This window comes from Opisthorchis viverrini (genome assembly GCF_000715545.1).
Source record: "Opisthorchis viverrini unplaced genomic scaffold opera_v5_358, whole genome shotgun sequence".
Classification (NCBI taxonomy): Eukaryota; Metazoa; Platyhelminthes; class Trematoda; order Opisthorchiida; family Opisthorchiidae; genus Opisthorchis; species Opisthorchis viverrini.
In genome coordinates this window covers 137,051-161,365 of record NW_008752016.1, presented here as the reverse complement: position 1 = coordinate 161,365, position 24,315 = coordinate 137,051, and the positions used below count along the sequence as shown (strand labels likewise).

At 45.6% G+C, this 24,315-nt stretch overlaps 2 protein-coding genes across 2 annotated transcripts in view; both read left to right on the top strand.

Annotated features, from left to right (window-relative positions):
• Window positions 1-1,603: 1,603 nt before the first annotated feature.
• On the top strand, window positions 1,604-16,377 carry T265_10348 (hypothetical protein; the record flags this gene model as incomplete). The annotated part of the gene is made up of 5 exons (XM_009176693.1): window positions 1,604-1,623; window positions 2,999-4,403; window positions 6,852-8,928; window positions 8,985-10,216; window positions 13,291-16,377. 5 exons carry the CDS (start codon window positions 1,604-1,606, stop codon window positions 16,288-16,290), a joined length of 7,734 nt encoding a protein of 2,577 aa, XP_009174957.1.
• A 602-nt stretch (window positions 16,378-16,979) lies between these two features.
• The window catches only part of T265_10347 (hypothetical protein), a gene marked incomplete at both ends in the record, with an annotated part of 37,572 nt that continues 30,236 nt past the window's right edge, over window positions 16,980-24,315 (top strand). The window contains 2 exons of the mRNA XM_009176692.1: window positions 16,980-17,010; window positions 23,783-23,820. Coding sequence (XP_009174956.1) covers window positions 16,980-17,010; window positions 23,783-23,820 — 69 coding nt within the window. The remainder of the gene's footprint in view (window positions 17,011-23,782; window positions 23,821-24,315) is intronic.

Here is a 24,315-nt window from a genome sequence, read left to right as displayed (position 1 = left end):
AAGACTGAGGGCCCGAAAGCTAGGCTTTATTCATCCAAAACTTTGACACTGAGAGCTGGAAATGGAAGAAAGTGATTTGGCAACAAATGATGAAACGTTTGAAAAACAGAGCGAATATATAACAGTTGCCCAAGCCTAGACAGGGGAAGTCGAGTGGCGGAGGTCGGATTCGAACCACGGACCTCTCGGTCAGTAAATTCGCGCCCTAACCACTTGGGCCATCTCGCCCCGCTCTCGGCTTTCAGAACTGTTTGTCCTGGCCGTCTAACTCAACAACCAAAATCCAGCGTGCGATATCAATTCTGAAGCGCAAAAGGTACCTGGTCCGGATGGTCCGCACCCCGCGCTCTTCAAAGATGGCGAGGTCCTGGTGAACAGTTTAACGACCGTACTGCAGAAGATTTGGAACAAAAACTGAATACCAGCCGAATGGAGCTCCTCGACCGTTTTTCCAGTTTTCGAAAAGGGCGCAAGAACGTCATGTGAAAACCTTCGTGATATCACCCTGATGTCTGTCGCATCTAAGGTGCTTTCTTGCAATATTCTGCGCAGGCTGATGGTCATCATCATCATCATCAGCAGCAGCAGCAGCGGCAGCAGCAGCAGCAACAGCATGACATCGGTGTTCAACACGGAGGCTTCACTGCCGTACAACCATGACTTATTCGAGAGCCATATTGTAAAGAAAAAACAAAGGTGGACGGGGGAGCGACTTATTGCCAGGTTACTACAATCATTCCGAGGTGCCCACACCTCCAGACATTCACTCAGGCAATCTGGATAGAAACTGACAACAAGAACGCCACTGACATCGGTTAGAAGCCATATCTTGTAGTGTCTCTAACAAGGCGCAGTGGGGATCACGTGGTCCCCATCCTGGAGGGCGAGTAGCACCAACGGCATCCAAGCGTTCCGTAATCTCCTTCATACTCCTCCGCCAAGGGTTGCCCATCCCTGCTTACGCCACTCTGAGTCGGGCATAGAAAACAGCACTCTCTTCGGCAAACGATGGTTCGGCATACGCAACACATGTCTTAATCAACGCAGCTTCTGGTGCTGGACACATTCTTTAATGGAAGTACCCGTTGCACAACCTCACTACGGATTCGCCGACACCAACCCAGCCTGGGCCTTGCAGATTCATGCATTCACCTCATCTCTCACACCACAATCAGAATTAATACAACTTCCAAGATACGTAAAACGCTCCACAACTTTCAGTACCTCTCCCTGGATTGTAAGTGGCGTGTTCAGTGACTGCTCGTACACGGGCATGACCTTGCACTTTGTAGGTGCTAAGTGCATACCAAAGGTGGTTTTGGTCAGTTCATCCAAAAACACTTGCGCCTTTTCCTCCTCTTCGAACATGGGAACGATGTCGTCTGCGTACTCCAGATCGATTAGGTCTTCTTCACAAGCTATTTGAACTCCAGGGTTTTGGAGACTCTCCAACGTTCATCTCATGATTTCATCGATCACGATGTTAAAGAAGAATGGAGAGAGTTGGCATCCCTGACGGATACCGCTTTGTGTGCGGAAGCTTCTAGAAGGCTCTCCGTCTACTCTCATACATCCGTAAGTCTGAGAATACAAGGAATGTATTATGTTTACAAACTTCCGCGGGTAAGCATGTCAAGAAGAACTGACCGGTCAACTGAGTCGAATGCCCCTTGGAAATTCAAGATTACTAGAATTGTGGGTCTCGTATGGCATTGTTCTAGCACCTGACGAACTGTGAAGATTTGGTCAACGCAACCCCTACCAGGCCGGAATCCCGCTTGCTGCTCTCGAGTCAGTGTCTCACGAGCTACCATAAGGCGACGAAGCACAGTTGACATCAACAGTCTCGTTACGACCGGGGTTAAGCTGATACCCCTGTGGTTACCACAGTCAATACGAACCCGTTTTTGAAAGTGGGCACTAACACCGACTCTCCCCAGTTGTCTGGGACAGACTCTTTTTCTCAAATGCAAGCAGACATATCAGACAAGCGTTGACTGAGGACTTCTTTCCCGTCTTTGAACAATGTGAGTGGGAGGTCATCTGGACCAGAACCTCGATGACGCTTGAGAGAACATGTGTGGTCGTAAACCTCCAGAGCCGTAGGTGGCTCCACGTTCACTGTCCAGGGCTCTCTTTCACCTGTGGGCTCTAGATGGGTACCATATGGTGGCCACGACAGTTGTTGTTCGAAGTATTCAGCCCACTGGTCGAAGCATTCTTTATTCGAGTCGTTCCATTCTGGCGCTTGATGGTTTCGCTCGCAGATAGTTTCAGGGGACCGGTCGCACGGATCAACTGAAATAATCTTCGGACATTATCGGCTTTTTGGGTCTGTTCCATTTCTTTGGCTTTCTGTGTCCATCATACTTCACGGTCGGTTCGCACGCTCAAGCCCATGACACAGGTTGATGGATTATCGGGAGAGACATATTCGTGAGAATCAAGCTGGGTTTCGCTCTGGTCAAGGATGCATTGACCATATCTATACCTTGAACAGTGCGTCCCACAGTTTTCGTTTTTGTTGAGTTGAAAGTCGATTTTGATTCTGTCGATCATGACACAGGTTGATGGATTATCGGGAGAGACATATTCGTGAGAATCAAGCTGGGTTTCGCTCTGGTCAAGGATGCATTGACCATATCTATACCTTGAACAGTGCGTCCCACAGTTTTCGTTTTTGTTGAGTTGAAAGTCGATTTTGATTCTGTCGATGTTTGGCGATGTTTGGTGTCCCCCCCCCCAAATTATACCCATTATGAGGGCACTGTATACGGACTTCTGTGGGCGCATACGAGTATACGCCCGACTATCGCCTGAGTTCACTAAGTTCAATCGTGTAAGACAAGGCTGCCTTCTCCCCCCTTTCATGTGTGAGAGGATCTGCTTGAGTTGCCAGTCCGTAAAGCCAAGTAAAACTATGTGGTTCCCAATTTTCGGTCTCGTATTTTATCATCCCTTTTAATCTTTTAAGGAAAATTTTTATTTGATTTTTCAGATATCTTAATTCTTCCCCCAGGCCCATTTACCGCGAGATGAGTGCTTTTCCGTCGCTGGAGAATAGATCGCTGAAGAAGAAATCCGACTGCCCTCCAGATGTATATAACCAGCGGGACGAACAAAAGGAGGATCTGATGTCCGAGGATTTTGTGAGGGATGGTTACAAATACATCAAGCCAGTGCGGGATGAATATGACTCGTGCAGAAAAGAGAGCAAATTTCTTACTGTCAATGATTCACTGTGGAAATTCTATCACGATGTCCTCGCCAAAAAGTACGATTGTTCAACTTATCAAGACCTCAAGAAAAAGTCAGCGTCCAATGTCAGAGAAACAATTGTTCCCGTCGTTGATAAGAATCAAGCAAATGCATGGTTCAGGGAACTCGCTGGTTCCACACCGTTGCAGATCCTTGGACGGAGAGTGCCGTACTCCAAAGACAAACAGGAAATTCTCAGTGAGCTGGTTGCGCACAAAGTGCCAATTTCACGTGCTGTGTGGCTGATCAACTTAATTCTGCTGCACACTCCGGCTCAACCAGAAAATGCCAAGCGGAAGCAAAGACCTACGGTCCACCCTAGCGAATGGACCAGTAATATCTGCCAAATGCTTGAGCGAAATTTGGTGCAGCTATGTTCGGAGTCAGGTGAACAGCCTAGTGTGGAAGAAGACTGGGACTATTTATTCACTCTTCTACTGGCACTGTATGATTCAGACGTTGCTGATCATTGGGAGGTCCTCTTATGGCTAACGAAGCGAGCCGAAAGTCTCTGGAAACAACCGTCAGAGGATGAGGCGGCCCCGACTCAACAACAGTATTCCAACTACGATAACAATAGTGATGAACCGCTACCGACAGAAACAATAGAGGAGACTAATGTTCTCAACAATGTTAAATTCTTCCTCTTTTATTTACTGAAATTCGGTCGTCGTTTCACGGAAAATGAACTTATTGCTCGTCGTTTGTTGTTCTGGTGTTGTGGCACGTTTAGGAGTATCGTGCTCAGTGAATCGCGAGTGCCAGCTGCGGACAACCAGGCTGGCAACCATCCAAATAACCCTGAAATGCAGTTAATCTTGGAAGAGTATTTAGAAACTTGTTCCTGCCCATTACATCGGAGTGTCGTTTTATCCTTAAGCAGTATGATCACCTGTCTTATCCTCAGCTGCCCATCGGCAGCAGTTTGGAATTCTATTCCAACGGGAACAGATCATTCATACTTGGAAGGTTCACCACTTGACGTTATTCCTTATTCAACTGCTGCCCTACCGATGCCTCGGGGACCCGAAACTACCGAGATCCGACAGTGTCTTTTCGACGTGGAAAATGTGATAATCACTCGAAGCCAATTAGCTGAAGTTGGCTGGAATCGCCAGGCTTTTACCGATGTCAGTGGTGAAGAGGTGAGTAATAATTTGCCCAGAAAGCCTTCCGGTTATATAAGGTTGCTTTGTTCTGAGGGTTTCGCGCACTGAAGCAGAGGTGAATCCAGGTGCTTTTTTTTACCTTCCAACACGGTCGTAATAGTTTTGTCTCTTGGTGCAAGTGCCCTTATAACAAGTTTGACTCCGAAGTCAACCTCTCCTCGAATCTACAGTTCATTCTATGGAGTGCGAGAGCGAGACCAGTTTTCAACTAGTGTTAGTTGACGAATTGGATATTCTTGTTTTTGCCTCTATCTATCAGGGAGCAGAACGTACTTCTTGGTGTTCGCTTTCAGAAAGGCCTACTTTTAATTTGGCCTATTCTTCCACCTGTTTGTAATAGGTACGCCGTCGAATTTATCGGTTTTGACTGTTCGAATCATTATCCTATCAGCGGAGATCTCGATTGACAATTCCTATTCTGTTTGTCAGTGCATCAATATTAGCGAAGTTCTATTCGCCGTGTTTGCTATACCGGCAAGGTAGTGATGGAGTTCATCAAGGTCATCTATCTGAATATTTCGTTATCCTCTAAGGCATCGAAGCAACTATGGCTGGTGGTCTAACAGTGCTGCATAAATGTTTACGGATTTAATTCAGACAAGCAGAACAAATGATTCTGAAGAATCAGCAATTAAAGACGGTCCTCTAGACGGTAATGTGCGGTAGGATTCACTCGTCACCTAGGCTGGACAATGAAACTCATATCACATGGCGCACATGGGTTTGTTTTTTTGTCATGTGATACATTCACATTCATTTTTATGCTTCCTAGCGAGATGGTCCAAGTGATTAGAGCGCGAATTTACTGACCGGAAGGTCCGTGGTTCGAATCAGACCTCCGCCACTCGACTTCCCCTGTCTAGGCTTGGGCAACCTGGCAGTATTCCAGCCCTCGTGCTTCCTTCGGGTGGCATGGTAGCTAGGCGCCGGAAGGGTGCTACAGCTGAACGCTTTCTTTTCTTTTCTTCCTAGCCGTTTTACCCGGGATATGTCGTTGAAGCATCCACATTTTCACCAGTTTTTCTCTTCATTAAATTACGGACAGAAACAACGAGGCGCTGATATGCAGGGCTGTGTTCCAGCCGTGGATTCGGCTCAGAGGTACCAAGAAGTTGCAGAAGCTATGGATGTCGTTCACTAGCCTGGTAGCGAACAAGTGACAGCGTCGCAATGGATATTTTCTTCGCGTAGCAAGGGTACATTTACAAGGTCTACCGCCACATAATATTCTATATAACTTCTGTAGACTCAGTTCTTGAGAATTCGACCTCTACGCCTGTTATTGACCGATGCGCGATCTGGTCACATCTATCCGTTTTCTGTGATAAGTTCTTCAGGTGTCACCCATGCGATGCCCCTATGTAAATACTGGTTACCCTCGCAAGAAACTAAGTGTCTCGCCACGCAACCGAAATTTTATGCTTTTAATCCCACTCACCAGGTTAAACATTTCGTTGACACATCCCGATACGACGTGGTATTATTTCTAGACTTCTTGACATTCCTACTTTTTCAACGCGTGAAAATTGAAAAAGCATTTCAGCAATTTAATCACAAATGTTCACTACTAGTCACAAATGATATGATTTCATACCTTTTTCAATCTTGTGATGAGGTTTCAGCTTGTTAGATGCAAAGTCTGTATAGTGCATCTTCAGATCGGACTTTTGGACTATATATATCCCACAACTTCTGTATGTTTGTTCTTAAGGCTAAATGCTTCGATATGCCATATTCTAAACTCCTAACTTGTTCAGGAGTCTTACCGTAAACAAAGACGGAAAGTCGTCAGAACCCGTAGGACCCTGTCGATTGGCGAAACCAGTCATTTTACTAGCAACTGGTAACATAAATTGAAGACATATAAGCCCTTTACTACCCTATCCTGATGCATAAACCTGCTTGAAAGCAACTCATTCATTATCTGTGGTTTGAGTCCTTAAGCCTAATCTGGTTCTAGTGACATGCTGGCATCCAAGCCCATCTGTTTTCCACGGCAAGCATTACTGGTGAATCAATATACTATCTACAGAATCACGTAACTTGCAAGGCCGCCATGCGAACGCTTGTTATTAGGTTGCTAACATAAGCCGGGACCAAAGAAGTCTGATAGATATATACAGTTTTAAACGTTATATCCCCTTCATTCATTTGAATAATACGGATTAGAGTATGCTAATTGTCTCAGAAATAGCCGCCGCTTTCCGAATTGATTGAATCAGTTCAAATGGTCATAATTTTTCTTCAATAGGTTGCTCGAAAGCTGTTTTTTCATTTTATTACTTTTGGAGATCGATGCCTCTTTAATTGGGAGCTTTTTGGTTGCGACACCATAAACCGCCTGTGATTTACATGCTTTTCTGTTATGGTCAGAGTTTATTTTGTTTACCTCACTCATCTTTCCTGCCTAATATTTTTGTTTAGATGGAACGTTTGATCAAGGTTTTGGACATTCTAGACCGCCAAGACTATCATAGTGTGAAGGAACACAACCCGATGGAAGCACTGTTCAATCGTATATTCAATGACGATGCTATCAATGTGGATACTGCAATTTTGGTAACTACTTTATGTGAATGGGCCGTTTCCGTACATCGCGTTGGTATCTACCGTTCAGTGATCGTTGCTTGTCTTCTGGAACAACTCACCCATTCATTCGAATCCGACCCCAATCCATTCCAGATGCTTCAGCAAACGTTACTTGACTTTTTGGACACCTTCAGCTCCAGCCTACCGCCATATAGTACCGACCGAGCACTGGTAGATAACGAACCAATGCGCAATTTGGTGTGCCTCTTCGCAGAGCTGATAGATCGCGAAGTGTTCGACCATGATATTTACGTTCGACGTATGATAGCTCGAGGAGTATTCGCTGTGGAATGCCATCCTTTGGCTGCTTCAGCAGTGACAGAAAGTCATACTGCCACCCTGACATTCAGCACAAGCACCCACGGGAAATTTCAGGCCGTCTCCAATACCACCTTGCTAAGCAATCTCCCTAACAACGTAACCACACAGTGTTCAGTGGCCTCGGAAATGTCGGAGGATAATGATCGGTGCAGTGTAGATAATCCGGATTCGGTCCGTTCTGAAGTTGGATTTCCATCGGTCACTACGTCTTGCTGTGGTTACGCAACGTCGGCGCCGCATCATCCTGCTTCAGAATCCCTTACAGGGCCTGCGCGATGTTCTCCGCATTTTCATTATTTGACGCACTTCCCCCTTCCTCAAGATGAAAGCTACTCACACGAGGAGAATCAGCGGTATCAGTTGTTGTATGGCTCCCTTCGAGCCCGTGATCGTGCTCGCAGTCGTATTCGTCAGTTAGTTAGAGACATAGTGAAAATCTTCACCCGTAAATTCTATTTGATTGATGTGGTGCATGGCGAAATGTGTAAGCGAAAAAAGTCCAAGGACAGAGAACGTGAGGTATCCACAGCCCCTGTTGCGAATATGCCGTCCTCTAGTGGACATCGAGTGGTGGCAGTAAGTGCGACGGGTGGGGGAAGTGGCGGTGTATCAGATGATGCCCATTTGATAGACAAACTTCATGAAGACATCATGTCTCGATTCATCTGCCTGTCATACCATGATATGGAATGCGTCATTTCTCAGTGTACGCCGACATTCACTAAAGTCCTTAGTGGTTGTAACGGACAAGGTAATCCAACTGTGATCGGTGATGATTACCATTCCAGTTCCACTTTGGGTATGGCCAATCCTCCTTCGCCTCCAAACAATGCGGGTATCGTGGCTAATCTTACAAGCCAGAGCACCATCTACATGCCCGTACCCAATTCCATTTTTCTTTTCTTCGAATTAATTGAAACCTCACTGAACATCACCAGTTTGATTGCAACCATTGTGGACACGCTTGAACGTTTGCAAACATTGTTCGAGTCACGAACTCCATTCATGACTTTGTACATGTCTTCAGTTTGCCTTCGGTCCATAGGAATACTACAACGTCATCAACCGGTTTTGTTCACTATGAGCGACTTGCCGAATCGTCTTTTCCCCGCTCTGATTGCCCAAGTTCGCCAAGTCCGAGAACCCACTCAATGTGGTCCGTTTGAGCGTTGTGTGCTTGCTTATTTAAATGACTTGTTCACGTCGAACGCGCAGATTAAATCTCATTTCGCCTCAATTTACAATAAGGCGCATCCAAAGGTTGCCGCCCTGTTTCGTTCGGTTGAACCAAGTGAAGGTCTGGCAACATTTGATCAGGACTATGCTTCAGACTTGCTCAAAGCCGCTGGTTCTGATTATCCGTCATTGTTTCGTGCCTATGCGGATGACTTGCGAAATAATCCAAATTCACGTTTCAGTTTTGTGTGTAGAGCCATTATTTTTGTTTGCCAAGCGACAACTCTGGAACGTGTTAACTATTTATGTGGCTTGTGTGCTGAGTTGACTTCACATTGTGGAGATTTAACTCCCGAATGGCTCGGGGCTTTGTATGCAGTAATTGCACCACGACCCTACGACATGGCTGTGCTGAGTTGACTTCACATTGTGGAGATTTAACTCCCGAATGGCTCGGGGCTTTGTATGCAGTAATTGCACCACGACCCTACCGACATGGCTATGGACCGATTGTGAGCGACGTGGAGCCAGGCGATATGAACATGTACGACAGCGTGAGTTCCCTCATTGGCACATTATTGTTTCGACGTTGTATGACTATTTCGGACTTCTTATGTCGAGTCATATGTCCTGCAATGGCTCAGGGTTTAGTGCAACCTGTAGGACCGCAGTTAGAACCCAGCATTCGTTTGGCATGCCACATTCTTCACAGGCTTTTCACAGCAGAATCCTCAGCGAGTACAATTCAAGCCAACATGAGTGCACTTACTCCAGGACATGAGCCGTCTGCCAGCGCAATAGCTACAGCAAATACAACCAGCACTTCTGCTACCGATTTGAGCACTCCCCCCTTCCGGATTTCTGAACCGTTGCTACTCACCGGGGCGTTACAAAAGGTGACTCCTGAACTCTTAGTGGATGTCCTTAAGATGCTCATGGTTCACAACGACAAAGCTTGTTCGGAAGACCTAGTTCAGAGTGGGATGCACATGGGTGATGATGCAACCGAAGGCAGCGACAGTGATGTGGGACAAGCGGACGACGAAGCTCATGATGAAGAGCATTCACACCGTAGATTCACTGGGGGTAAAGCAATCCATCCGATTGTTCGACGCTTCCTGGAATCTGGAATCCTGCCTACCGTGATTGAGCTTCGCAATCTTCCTCTGATTGGTTTGATACAGCTGGTTTTGCGTGAAATCTGTTCGGTACCTTGGGTTCGTGAACGATTCTTCCGAATGCCTTCGGATCGGTGGACACGTGAAAATGTCTTAATTGACAGAAAATTTTCTCCGACGCAAGCGCGGCGTCTATTGCACGTGATTTTCCATCCGTTCGATCTCACATGGTCTGATACCTCGTCGCTTGCTACCGCAATGTGTCAAGTGTTGAGTAGTCTAGATCTATGGACTCTGCGGTGCGCTCTAGTAAAATTCCAGCTGCTTTACACACAAATTCGCCTCTCCCAGCAGAAAGATGTGCTTGATTCGGTTGGACAGGCGATCGTACGTGGGTTTCAAACGCAAGCACTCAACTGGCTCAAGGCCAATGGTTCCGGGATGTCCGCAGATGTGTGTTTGGCTCCAATCGGTGGTATTTCACGTTTCGAACTGGAGGAAAACGACCCAGTTTGGCTTGTGCCAGCGTTAATTGCCAAACTACCAAGACAACTGAAGGCGCAGATCGTAACAGGGGCCTTGGAGGTGAGTTGGTATCTTTTAGAATCTCACCGTAACCTGTCTCTTGAGCTGTCTGTCTGGTAACTTCTAACACAATCGGTTTAATAGAGATTTCATCCTGAAAGTGGATTTCAGTGTTTGTTGAAGCGGAGAAAGCGCGTGTGAATCTCCATGGTGTGATTAGCTTACAATTAGACAGGATATGGGGCCACTTATCCTTCAACCACAGAGTTCACATCACACGGTCACATATTGACTGGTTCCTTGAGTGATGACTTCTCATATGAAAGGTTCACTTGCCGTGTGGACCGGTCTTTTTCGATCCACCCCGTTTGACTTAACTAAGCGCTACTAAGCTCGTAGATGCAAATCACAATTCAACGAAATTCCACAAATTCCGTCCTTACCATGATATTTCAGCCTTATGGTCTTCGTCGAAATCGCTCTTACAAAAGTTAAAATCCTAAAAGGTTTGATGCGCGTTAATCGACGCAAACACAACTCAAGGCTTTAACGCAAGCTGTGCTTATACAGCACTTCGTTTCTACATACTTACTGGAACCCTCAGCGTAAACCGTGAACACGTCAAACTCCATCCCCACCTTTCTACAACTTCTTGGTGTGCTTTCCCCGTTGATGTAGACCAGCCAGAATAATTGCACCACCAGAGGAGGACTATTCAAGCGAATGTAAGTGAATGTAGCATTGTCTAAAACTGAGCAGTTAAGCCACTGACTAAAGTAACACAGACACTACTCGGCGGTTGTTGTAAACTCACTGTCATATATAGATTATCAAATTCCATTACCTCCGCTCCATGCCCCCAGTAACTCAATTTCGATTAGGAATCCCTCAGGATCACCCGGTAGACTGATATAGAAAATCACTCCTCATCGTTATGTTGCAGCACTGCTACACTTGTCATTTGTGCCTAATTGCCGCGATATTGACGCTGATCATGGTCCTGCTAGCAATTAAGTGCTTCAACTCAGTCCTTATCAATTCCCCTACTTTGTTTGCCTAGTTTAAAAACACAACCGAAGAGGATCAAGATTGTCGTACACTACATCATCAGGTTTTCCTGTCTCTTCACTCCATCCATATTGATCATTCACATCGTAGTTGCGCTGTAGCGTGATACTAGTGCACTTGAAGTCAGACATATTGAGTGGTCGTTACCTGCTAAGTACTGGTCATTTGTAAGAGATTTTTCAGTCTCCTCTCCTGGCAATTTAAATGGCAGTTTCAGGAACCTGTGTTCCGAATATGGTTTTTGTGGCTTCGTTTAGTACACAAAATGCCTTGCCACAGAAAGTATCTTTTGGAAATTTTTCTCACAGAGGTTACTGTGTCTCCTTCCTGGCAACTTCGTGGCTCCCGTACCATAGCGTAGCCATCATGATGCCTTTCCATCTGTACTTTTTTCCTTACGTCAGCCGTTGGTCTTGATGTACAGCGTGGTCTTATGTTATTGAGTGTCAGTTCATGACCCCCATCTGATTGCAATTTCGTGCCCGTCATTAAGAGACTGGATCTTACCGTGGTGTGACGGTTTGCACACTTCATCGACCCATTAAGCTATACTGGGGGGTGTCCCCGCGACACTCACAAGGTCTCATACCAGGTTGGCCAACGGCTAGAGGTCTGACGAACACAGTCTCCCTGGTCTTCCAGGTTGGGGGTTCGAACATGTTGGAACATGGTAATGCATTTCCCACCAAACACCGCTATTTCGTACCCAACACAGGACAAGAAACACTAGACTGTACACTCCACAACTGACTGACGTCTGTGACGTCTGTGCCCCACTTACTGCTGGAGCATTTGGCTTCTCGAGAGGCCGGTTGACACCGGATCATGTGATGTGAGCTAAGGGATTTTGTGACTATATTTTACCAAACGTAAGTAATTCATACCCATCACCTACTGGAACAACATCGTAACAGTAACTTTTGGAGAACACTGGTGCTTCGCTGTCGTGCAACCATGTCCGTTTATTTGAATAAAGCCCTGTGATGGAAAAATAGAAAAATGGGACAGTCACGGGAAATTATGACTAACCTACTGCAAATATCCGTGGAGATTATACCTCGGTCGAACATTACAACATGAAACCTCTGACATCGGTTAGGTGATATACGTTTTAGACCTCAAGCCAAGCACAAGGAGAGCCAAATGGATCCCATCCCGGAAGACAAACCACCAACAGCGTTCAAACTTTTTGTAGCATACTTCATTCTGTGCTGTGTATTCCGTCCAGCTGTAAGTTTCCGCTCGGAAAACTCTCTTCAGTGGTAGTAGCGTAGCTTTGTAGTTGTGCAATTCATAGCTCAGCGTATGCTGAAATATTGCCTGTGCACCAAAATCTAGACAGGATGACTATTAGTGTCCTAATCCAAAGTTGTTGGCTTAAAACCCTAACCGAAAGGTACTGGCGGTTGGCGTAAATTCGCCAGAGCAGTCTACATTTTCAAAGTGTAAGTCGCTACACATTCTTCCAATCTGCAACCTAGAGCACCGCAAGACCATGATAGTCATACCCTTATTGATTGACCAGTCTGATATGAAAGGATCTGTGTCACATGTGGGTGTGGAGGTGCACAAATTAGTCACACAACGGTAACGTCTAGTTTCTTCGTGACGAAACCTAGTATTCAGACTGCTATCCAGGATTTGCGGATTAGAATTCGGCTTGAGATCCGTGAGGTACTCCTTGCTGATGAATGTCAGCAAGGGATAGTTTAATTCGCACTGATGAAGTCAATCCTTTAAATTTATGAAGATTTCACATTGTTTTTGTTTGCCGACCTTCTAGCGTTTTAATTCGACGAACTGTTTTGGCAGGCGTTCTTACCAGGCGTGGACGTTTACCATAGTTCGGCTTATCTAGGCGATTTCTGTGCCTGTATTATGATATTTCGTGGTTTGTTTTAGCGAACGATTCGTGTGAATACGAACTAAGGCTTCTCGAACTTGCGATACTGCGTACTGAGGGTTAGGCGAACTTACCTATCCCATCCACTATGGACGTGGTATATTTATATGCGCTTTCTATTTCTAGCCATGCTTTCTCAACCCTTCTTCCTTTCTGTACTCAGATCCTTCAAGGAATCAAACACTTTTGGAAGCACAAGAACGATGAGGATAAAGAAGGAGAACTTTTGAAACACTCAATCGTGCTTGCTCACCCAGCTTTCTTTCGGTTGCTGCAGGTTTGTATGGCGGAGATTGACCCTGTCGACAAGCTATATGAACAGGTAGGCTACTTCGTGGAGAATGCACATGACACTGAGGATCGTGTCCCGGATAACTTACGCACTCGACAGGTAGTGCAAGAATGTCTCCGTCTTCGCTTGACTTTAGTCGGGCAGTGCTTCAAGGCTTTACAGAAGGAGCATGAGCCGACCACAGATTGGTCACTTTTGTTAACAAAACTTATCAGCCACGGAGTGATTGAACCAGAGTCGAATACCACTCTGTTCTACATGGTCTATGATATGCTTCAGAGTCTGGTTCATACAATGGCCGCCAGAAGTGGTGTGGAGGGGAAGCATTATCAGAATCTTGCGAAGAAGATCCGCCGTGAATTGTCCAGACGACCAAGTTACGGAATCGAACAGATTCGACTTCTTTTACCTCCACTTAAGGCAGCATGTACTGTGATTGTCACAGGCCACAACGCCCAACGTCTGTCTGCTTCCGGCTCATCGGGAACATCAGATGGTGGTGGTTCGGGATCTGGTGCAAACAAGTCCGGTGGGATTGGGAAGGTCAGTACTTCGAAGGGAGCGGGTAAAGGCGGTGGCAGTGGTCACCACGGTGGCCCGAGGGACAGTGCATTCCGACGCCCTGGGAAGAAGCGTGGGTTTACGATAATTGGTAAAGAGCGTCTAGCACCATGGGATCTACAGGATCCAAGCAAGCAGGCCATCCTCTTGTCAATGCATGGTGCCACCTCTATCGAAGCAATACCATCACGTACCGAAGAACAGGCGAATCGATTGATTCGGCACGACCACTTCATCCGACTAAGGCGCCCACCTGAATTTTATTTAACTCCAGTCTATCCGGAGGAGGAAGATGCAAAGGCTCAAGACAAGAGGAGCGATGCTACCGAACAACCGACTCTTGGCCCACCACCTAGTAAATCGTTTAAAATGGAGGCAAACACAACTGACTCTGGCATGTTGCCCCCCAGTACAGTTTCTGCCAAGTCATCATCTAATCCGCTTTCATCCAGTTACAATTTGGGTCCTATATCCAGTGACGGCAACTTGCGGGCCACTGGTACGAAGCCACGTGCACCAAGCACCATTAACGAGCCAAAGGGGGGAACAGGGCGTGGTGTTGACAGAACGTGCACTGATTCCTTAATCTACGAGGAACTACGCAGGCCGCCTACAACAAACAGCAGCAACAAACCCGCAGTTGGTTTGTCTGAATTTACCTTTGATCCAGCTGTTGCTGCAACCCCTCAGCTTCCTCCGTCATCCGCTTACGGCGCTCGATCCTTTCAGCCTGATTATCAGCAGAGCTACCAAAGTTCGGTTTTGCAACGATCAAGACAGCCTGAAGCACCGTTTGTTAATGCTGCGATACATTCTCATGGTGCCGCCAGTTCTCAGTTCCCCAACTCCATGGTACATGCAGAACGTTTCTCAATGGACAATTTCCACACTCAACCGAAACGCCGAACTTCCAACGCAGACAAAAACTTCTCCGACGGCTTTACTCCTGGCTCCGACATGCCTGGCAGTCATCATCGACCCCGCGGCGTTCCGAATAAACTTGGTGGTGATCACGTACTATGTGCAGATTCTGTGCCCACCGACTCTACACCTGTAGGGAGTGGTGCTACAATGGCCCCGGCTGTCACTACAAAACGGAAGAGGGGTTCTGGCCGTAGAGGTAGTTCTTCTGCGGGTATCAATGAACACGGACTGTATGGTACAGTGGGTCAACGTAATATGAACCAAGGCCCATCAGGAACTAGCGCCAGGACAGGTAACACGTTAGGGCATAAAGTATCCAACTCAAACTCGCTTGCAGGCCACCCTATGCATGGTCATCCTGGCTCTACGTCTGAACTTGGCATGATGGATGTACCCCCTGGACAGGATCCTTCCGGAATGGCGTGGTTGGGTAAAACAGGGACATTTGATAAGCCAACCATTGAGTCACAGCCTTCGCGTAGCTCCACCTCCATGGATAGTCTGCGTGGCTTTATGCGAAACCGTATGCAACAGCAACGAGCCTCGGCAGCTGCTCTACAACAGCAGCAACAGCAACAAAACTACTCCTCATTCATGAATCCAACAGTCGCTCAATCTTCAATTCGATCTTCCGAACACTCGGAAATGTTACCCGGCGGTTCAGTCTACGGTCAGTCTTCAGACATTGGCGCAGGTATTCCTTACTCCTCATCTGTTCACAATCTTAATGCCTATCCAAGTAGTGAAGTTACGGTTGTCGGTACTTATAGCCAACAACCTACTGCAATGAATCCTACTCACTTGATTGAGCAACCAATCAGACAAGTCGGTTCCGGAAACAATTTGACGCGTTATGTCACCCAGTTCAATTCTCAGCGACCTGGTGGGATGGGTATGCACCCAAGTAACGCCAAACCAAGTGTTCAGGTTACTCACCAACTACAACAGCAAACTCAGCAAATTGTACCAAACCCTCCACCATATCCTATATCCGCACAACAAGTAGGTGCTTCCTCCACGCATCAAATGCAGTCGAATCAGCAGCATTCGTTTAATCGTGCTCCCGTGGAAGACAACTATGTAGTGGTTTTGGAGAATCAGGTCGATGAACAGTCTTTTCCACGAATGGGTGCAGGACAGCCGATGATGAGGCACTCGAGTTATCCGACAGGCATGATGCACCAAGCTGCACATCCTCATCAACACCAGATGCAACATCAGCAAATATCTGGTGAACCGGTCTCCATACAGCTTATGCATCATCCACCTGCGGGTTCCTACACACGTATTGCTGATCCAAGTCAACTCCACCCTTCTCATATGACTCAGAGTATGCAACAGGCAGCACAACAGCAATCACAATATTCCCGTTACACGAATTACTGAACATTCTTGTGGCACATCCTGCGATTTTCTGTACAGTTATCTCCAATAATTTTGCCGATAATTTGTTCACTTCAAGTTGGTTTTCTTCACATTAATTTATCATGGAAATATTGTAGCAGAGTCACATTCCTCTTCTAGTCCCATCGACATATCGGACATCTACACCCCACAAATGGGGCATTCGGCAAACTGCATCGGTCTTCCCGCTTGACTCAAAAGGGTTGACAGTATGCAACTTTTCTGATAGTCGTTCATTTGGGATTAAATTGTACGACCACACGTGTCGATGATGATGATGATCGCTTCTCCATCAAAGCGATGAAAAGGGCTTCATCAGATCACTCGCAAAGGTTTGAATGTTATGATAGCTTGGAAACGACGAACTTATGTGAAATTTGATTGTTTTTCCGTAATTCGTAAAAAAACACCATGAACAGCCATAGCATTGATGTACAGACCTTTCCGGAACACAGGTCGCGCTGCAAACTCGGCGGAACACATCTCTAAGTTTTCGGGTTTCCATCAGTCATGGCAACAGGATGAAACAAATTTACTTTTCTCAGTGCACTTCAGAAGTATCCACGGAAGCTGTCCGTACAGAATTATCACTGAATTCTCTCGGGTTTTGCAGCAATGACCTATGGGCATATCAGTTTGGTGTGAAGGGGAGGCTCAAACGATCTTTAAATATGCCCATTGTCAATGATGCTCTTCAACTAAGTATGCGGCGCAAAAGCGTTCATAGGTTTAAGTTGGACTGAGGTTCAAAATGTCGATACACTGTTCGTGAAATCGCTAAGACATGATTAACCATTTTTTGCGGATGGCTCACTACCCATTGCGCATTGTTCGTGGCTCATCAGGTAGGCGCAGTTCAGGAATTTCAGTCGTTGCAAACCGCAACCACCTAGTGAGTCCTAAACACTGTGAAACCTTGGTTGAATTTTGACGAATTTCGACCGTTTCCACCAATTTTTTTCTCAACTTATCGAGATTAATACATGCAGCGCCGACTGGACAAGCAAATCTGCTTCTGAATTTTCCAGTTCTAAGATTTGGCTGCGTACCCAAGATTATAGTGTTGCCAAAAAACCCAGGTAAACGGTCATAATACTGCTTCAGAACGGAACGGTCTGTTTTACGTAGCCTTCAGTATACGCACATCTTCGAGTCCGCTGCAGTCCACAATGCCCAGTTGAATGGATTCCCTCCTCTTCATCTCAACGCCATCGCCATTGTATCCAAAGCTATCTGCCTCATTCGTCAGTTATCGCATTGGTTACCTTTGTTTAGCCAGAGTAACGTGAGTGAGAACCTTTGCACTTTGATGTACTGTAGCTCTGGTTTGGTTGGCCCACTTCATCTTTTTAACTCGACTGTCCTTGTCCAGATCTGCGAACTAACCGGTAAACTTATACTGACCCATCTAGGATCGCACAGTTGCTCCTCAACTGACTTTTATCCCCCCAATGGCGCATATATTTGGGAACAATGCTCCCCTTTACCTGAATACCCGTTTGGCGCGTTACCTAGTCTCACATGTATCTGTGTCGCACCGATCTGCCTCAGCACGATAGCCTTCGGTTTACCTTACGTTCGAACTTTTTCAACACGATTCAACAACGAATCCAAGACCGAATTAGCGAACAGCTACTCTATTGATGTGAAAAAAAGTAGTAAGACAGCCTTATCCCTTTACAGCCTCAAGTCACTAGACAAATCGGATCGACCTTAACAAGTTAGTCTGTTGTATCACTGTGTTCAACACAGTTTCGATGTCAATGTGAACGAAAAGCACTAAATTGCATTCAATCTTTCGTCTTTTACTCGAAGCTTACCATGCTTCCTTCGGGCGGCATGGCCGAAAGGGTTTTACGGCTGGACGGTTATCTATTATTCTGTGCATAGCTTTAATGCGGTCCAAAGGATAAACGAGGGCTGAGATACTCCCAGGTTGCCCAAGCGTAGATAGCAGCAGCCGATGTCGTGTTCGAGTCTCAAACCTCCGAGCCCCAACCACAGTTGCCTCGAGTTCAGTGTACTGAGGGGTAGCAATGCTATCACGACCAAAACCAGGTGACGCCGTAGATGAAAATTTAGTTCCACACGAAATTCTGCGCGCTTGTATGCCAAGGCGTCGAAGTACAACACGATCACTACCAGGAAACTTAGCCTCATAGCAGACAAATGACGACAAACACATCTAATTCGAAGTCTGGTGTTCCTCACGTGTTCGCATCTCAACGCTGTCTACAAGAAGTGCAACATTTAGTCACCCGCATTAGGAAAAATTCAGTCACGCTGTTACTACGGTGGTCTGCTTTGTCACTTCACTTGAATTCGAAAGCAGCGCATGCCTTTGAGGCAACACGCCCCACAGGCGTGTTTGGTTAGTTTCGTTCGTTCATTTAGTTACTCGAATGTCTTAAGTAGTTAATAATAGACGTGCGGTGACCTGGCTACGCTGGCAACTTTCTCAAAGCACGGAAAGTCCCCGTGTACATTTTAGACATAGTTAATGAACGATAGTGGTGTTCAAATCTTCGTACACCCTACTGGCCACGCGAGAAATGCGGTATAACTACTTGCAGTTCTCAACGCAAGCGAGGAGCACGCATTGAAAATCGAACGCAGGAGTGTCGCTGTGCTTGTTGGGGTTTAGTTTAGATCTACAATGAAGTAGATGCGCGATTTCTGTGGGAAAGAAAATCACTTTCGTAAGTCGAACCTACAATTACGATTCCTCTCAGGACATTCCACCGGAGAGGCGCAAAAATTGGGCACCATTAAAGAGGCCAAAATACCGGGAGGCATGGCAACGGAACAGAAAGTGCTACGCGCGCCGAAACGAATTACATATACATTACAACCAGATATTAGGAGTTTAAAGTATAAAACGCCGGATGCCTAATGCCTCGGTTGTGTGTCAAGGCTTCCTGTAGTAGCCATGATCGACTTAAGATCGGTGCGATAGGTTTCCCCTTCAATTTGTCTACTAGCACCACTCGATTCAGACTGAAACCGCTAGCGCTGTGATTCAGGGATGGATCACTTGCCAGGTGGTTTTCACGGCCCTCCGGCTTCGGTGTCCTACAACTAGTGCCTCAGCTGCCATCATGTGATTGGTTTAGGCTACTTATTGATTCGGTATTTCTGATGGACATCTGTGGGATCCGTTGAATAGGCAGTGTAATTGCAGCACACCAGGTAGTCTAGGGGGTTAGACGCTCAAACCGGTGTACGCGTCGGTGATCCGGCGAATGGGCAACGTGCGATGCTTCGAATTTACCATGTTTCGGACGTCGATGTTAGAGTTCGTCACGCAGCCTATGTGGAGTAAAACTAACAAGGCGTTCCCATCATGGGTGTCTGGTCCGAACATTCCAATCACGGCCTTGGACATTCACACGCACTGGATACAGTGACAGCAACTAGTTTTTTCAGCTAGGAATTAGCAACGGTGATGATAGGTCGCATTTGGCGCGATGAGTAAACGGCGACTGGAAATAGGGCCTAGTATGGTCCACACAATTTCAACATGCTGATTGGTCAGATAATGGTGACGGGTCAGCTAGTTCGACTGCATAGATTGGGAACAGCGCGTGAGAAACTCGCCTAATTTATTGGTGATGGTTCTCGGCCTTTCAGTATGCAATCGCTCACAGGTTAAATTCTTGACGGAAACCCGACTCTAGTCTCACACTATCCTCACCTTAGTTTTGGGCCGGGTTCTCGACTGCACCTACGTTCAGTTCGATTTCTCAAAAAGAAGTGCGGTTAATGCGGAATCCGTAGTGTATGCCTGATGACCCTAATCAGCGAAATTGATAGTAGTCTGCCGAAACTATCATTCCACCAGTGATGTTCGCCTGATTCCAACCAGACTCCCATAAAACGGCTTCGGGACGTTAATCGTGCCAGTCAGGTTTTCATAAAGGACCGTTTATTCTCACCGCATTGTATGTAAAGAAGGCCGTTGGTGTGCTGTGATTTCGCTGGATTTGATCTCAAAAGTACTGTGAGCTTGTGAGCAATTGGGTGATATTAACCCTATCCATTATTCGGCAGCGCCATCATACGAAGGACAGTCACTCAGCATGCTAGTCAATCCGCTGGAGTCTCACTTTCATCCTCGTTTTACACAAGTGAAATATGACGAGTTAAGATGCCGTTAGGATTGCCCATTATACATCAGTGGGAGGAGTATTTTGTCATCTTTATAAAACAATTGAAGATGGATATATTTCATTCACGATGCAAGAGTAAGCAGAATTTATGCTAATATAATTTATCCGTATGCGTGAAAACTTAAGGTCTGACTACACCGTAACCAAGTGGCTTATCGGTTTTTGGAATTTTGATCGCAGTAAAAATTGGACAATGCTTGATTGGCCACTGTGTTATTTGTCTTTACAAAATCTACTCCAAATGACGGCTTGGTTTGTTTATTCCATATGACGCATGACGCTGCAAAGGAAAGCTAACAAGCGCGGAACTTATTTCCCTCTGAAAATGAAGAATAATAAGATAATGATCAGAGTAATTGAAGGACTCAATAAAAAATCGAGATCATGCGGATGCGCCCACGAACTCGTGGTCCCATGGTGATGGCAGCCTCGTTTCACCTCTGCAGCTGTGCAAGTTTTCAGTCGGTAGTATTCTTTCTATAGAAAAAGTCTTTGGGTGGTAATTATCGGCAGCGCTGATTTAAACATGTACGGATGATCGCACCTGTCTTACTTAATTTTAATCCGTGCAGACAGTGACGCTGACGGTTTCCAGCAATTATTTTGCCAGGTAGAGACGTAGCAAAACATACATTGAGTAAATGGACGTAGAGGAATTGCCTAGCTTCACACTTCAGTTTCTTTTCGTCCGCATTGAGTAAACTTCGGTCAACGGATGGAGCTTCCCATTTAACCTGATGCATTGGGAGATTGCATCGCTCTACTATTAGGACGAGGTTCTCCAAAGGAGGGTCAGAAGGTTTGAAAACTCCATGATTGTGTGTTACCTCTTTACCTGCAAGTATAGCGTTAAGGCGGTAGTGCATAATGCTAAGGAAATCTATTCCTTTGGGTTCCTACCAGAAGTGGTTGTAAGATCCGGGCGGCTATGGATCTCACAGGACGATTGCGGCATTTAGATCATACGCAGTTCGTAGCCAGTAGTCAATAGGAGCAGATAGACGTGGGCAGCAGATGATATATTGAGGGCTGACAGGAACTGGTTAGCCAATAATGACGCAATCAGCAGGAGCAGAAAATAGTCACTGACGCTGCAGGAATTTATATAGGGGCAGTCTGACAGTGCGAGTTAGCCGTACGTTTGGGATGTGAGGGACTGTCGTTCGATCGGCAGCGGCGCGGCAGCTCGTGTCACGTGACAAGGCAGATTGCGCGGTTTCGTCCGTTTAAAACAAATCTCGCCGAAGGGCTATCTGCCAGGTACGGTACATAGGTAATACAAAATAATAAACCCTTCCGGGTGTCAGGTTGGTATAGTGGATGGTGCGTCCGATACCCGGTCGGTCCAAATTTTCGTCGTGGCGGACACTCGAAAATAGGTGCAACCGAGACGAACTTGTAAGCAATTACGGAGGGGCAACAAAATGTTGGCATCAGTTACTGAGAAATAAGCACACCTTAAGTAGGGACGAAACAAGGGGAAAACAAGCAGCAACGAAACAAATGGCATCATAATAAACAGGTGTAAGTCACGTTGCTTACGAGTAGTCAGATAACGTGGAAAATGACCGCTGGTCACCGTTGATTCACAGGGGGAATCAACAGTGGTTTATTTGAAAAGAACAGTAAGAAAACAAATTTCTGGTGCAAGAAGGCACGTCGCACCTTTCCGAAGAGCACTTTCGAGAAGACCGAAATCAAACCCAGCAGAACACAATATTGACCTCTTATATTAGAAGGGGTGCTGAGAGCAGGACTGTTCGGCAGTTCTCGCGAGCTCGACTGGAAATTCAGAGCGCCACGGAGGAAGACGGAATTTTATCTGCGAAATTCTCAAAATGGAGAAACGGAGATTACTCCGCCGTCACCACGGAGAGCCAGTGGCTTGTTCAAAACGAATGAATTCGACTGGCGTCTACCCCGAATCACCGGTAAAACTGCCTTACACCTGGACAGTATCGAGCCATTGGTGAGCTCAGAGATATGAAAAACAGTGTATCTCTTCAAACAGATAGTAGTTTGCGAGCTATCATAATGAATTAGCTAGAATGCCGTGTGCAATTGCACACAATATTGATTGTAATCCAAAGTTTCAAATTGAATCCCAGTCCAGAAGAAAATAGTTTGATAGAAACTCCAAACATCGAGGTATTACGGCTGCACAGTTTTGTACCTTAAGCTTGAGATAGGCAGTTGATACTCAACATTCATTACAAGAGGGGCTTTCCGTTGAAATCTATCTTGTGCATGCAGAACTCTACACACTGCAGACTTGAACCATGGTCAGCTTATACCATAGTGTTCTATTCGACGAGTTTTAACATCACTTTCACCGTAATACTCTTCTAATTTAGCAGACTTATTAGGATACATTTCAGTGGCTTCTGGCAAGCATTTTCCCCTCACGCTGACTCTGTTCGCACATCCTAGTATGTAAAAAATCTTCAATTGTATATATGAACTTATGTAACCCAGCTGATTGTCTTACAGACCGTTTTGTTTTGTGTTCATACAATATGTTTTAGTTGAGTGGTACTTACAAACGAACTGGTAATATCGCTTTGGATGATCTACTGAAACCAAAGCTGGATGAGATATCCACGGGAATGGTTAAGGCAAATTATTGATGATATGCCTAAAACTGTATCCCATGTGTGACCTGTGGATGATATCCTGTTTAATATCAATACTGAACGCTTTGCAACTCTTTTTAATGGTATGAACTCTATTCATCCAAATCGTTCTGTTTCATATGGAAGTGGGCATGGTTCCCTGGTATCCTGCTTATCAAACACACAAAAGGACTCTATTTTATAGCATACATAAAACATTTACTTTAGACCAATTAGCAACCGAACAACAGCTTTTAGAGAAGACCCTCATTGCCCGTTACATGCCCTGAGAGTTTTACAGAGGTAAAGAGTTGACACATACCTCCGATCACTACAGTAAAGGAGCAAAAGCCCTTCCAACATTATCATTAAAAGCAGATAAGATTGCCAACAATCTTAGTTACAGGATTAAAAAATAAACCAAAATACTGTGCAGTGCAAATGCGCTTATTACTCTCTCATGTTGTTTATCAGTTCGCTGGTAGCGGCGGTGTATTTTCCGAATCTTCCAGCCTATCTGTGAATGAATTTTTGAATGAATTTTTGGACTGAAAGCTCATCATGTAAAGACTGATATCCATATTGGAGAATTCCTGGTTCATTTCAATATTTAAAGAGTAAATAGACTTTAATAGTCATCCGTCAAATACGGACGGACAATAAGAAAAGTATTGTTTTTTTTTCACAATTCAGGTTGGCTTTCGCGAGTTCGCATGTGCAAACAAGGCAAGGTATGCATTTCTAACCTCCTCGCTTGGTCTTTCTCCTGGTAACGTTCCGTCAGCTGTCACAGACTAACCACTACTTTAGTAGTGCGCAGTGCAGACATCAGAGTAGCTGGTATTACACCGACTCCACTTGTTTTACAGGTATCCAAAATCTACAAACATGGCATTGAGCGAAGGCGTATACACTAAGCATCATGCATCCTCCCTGTTCTGGGAGTGAGAACTGGTTAACGGGCTCATTAGTGGGTTAAGTACCTGGGTATTCTCGATATAAACTTCACAAATCTGATATTCAATGTCAATGTCTTATCATTATGCCTAATTGTCAGGCCTGATTAGTTGATATGCTCCCACTTGAGTGATATCACGAAAGACGTCGCAGTGGTTTTATCGGTTCACTTATTGATTTAGGACTTATATGGCCTCTTATTCACGATTATTCAGTTGTATTTATTTATTTATTTATTTATTTATTTATTTATTTATTTATTTATTTAT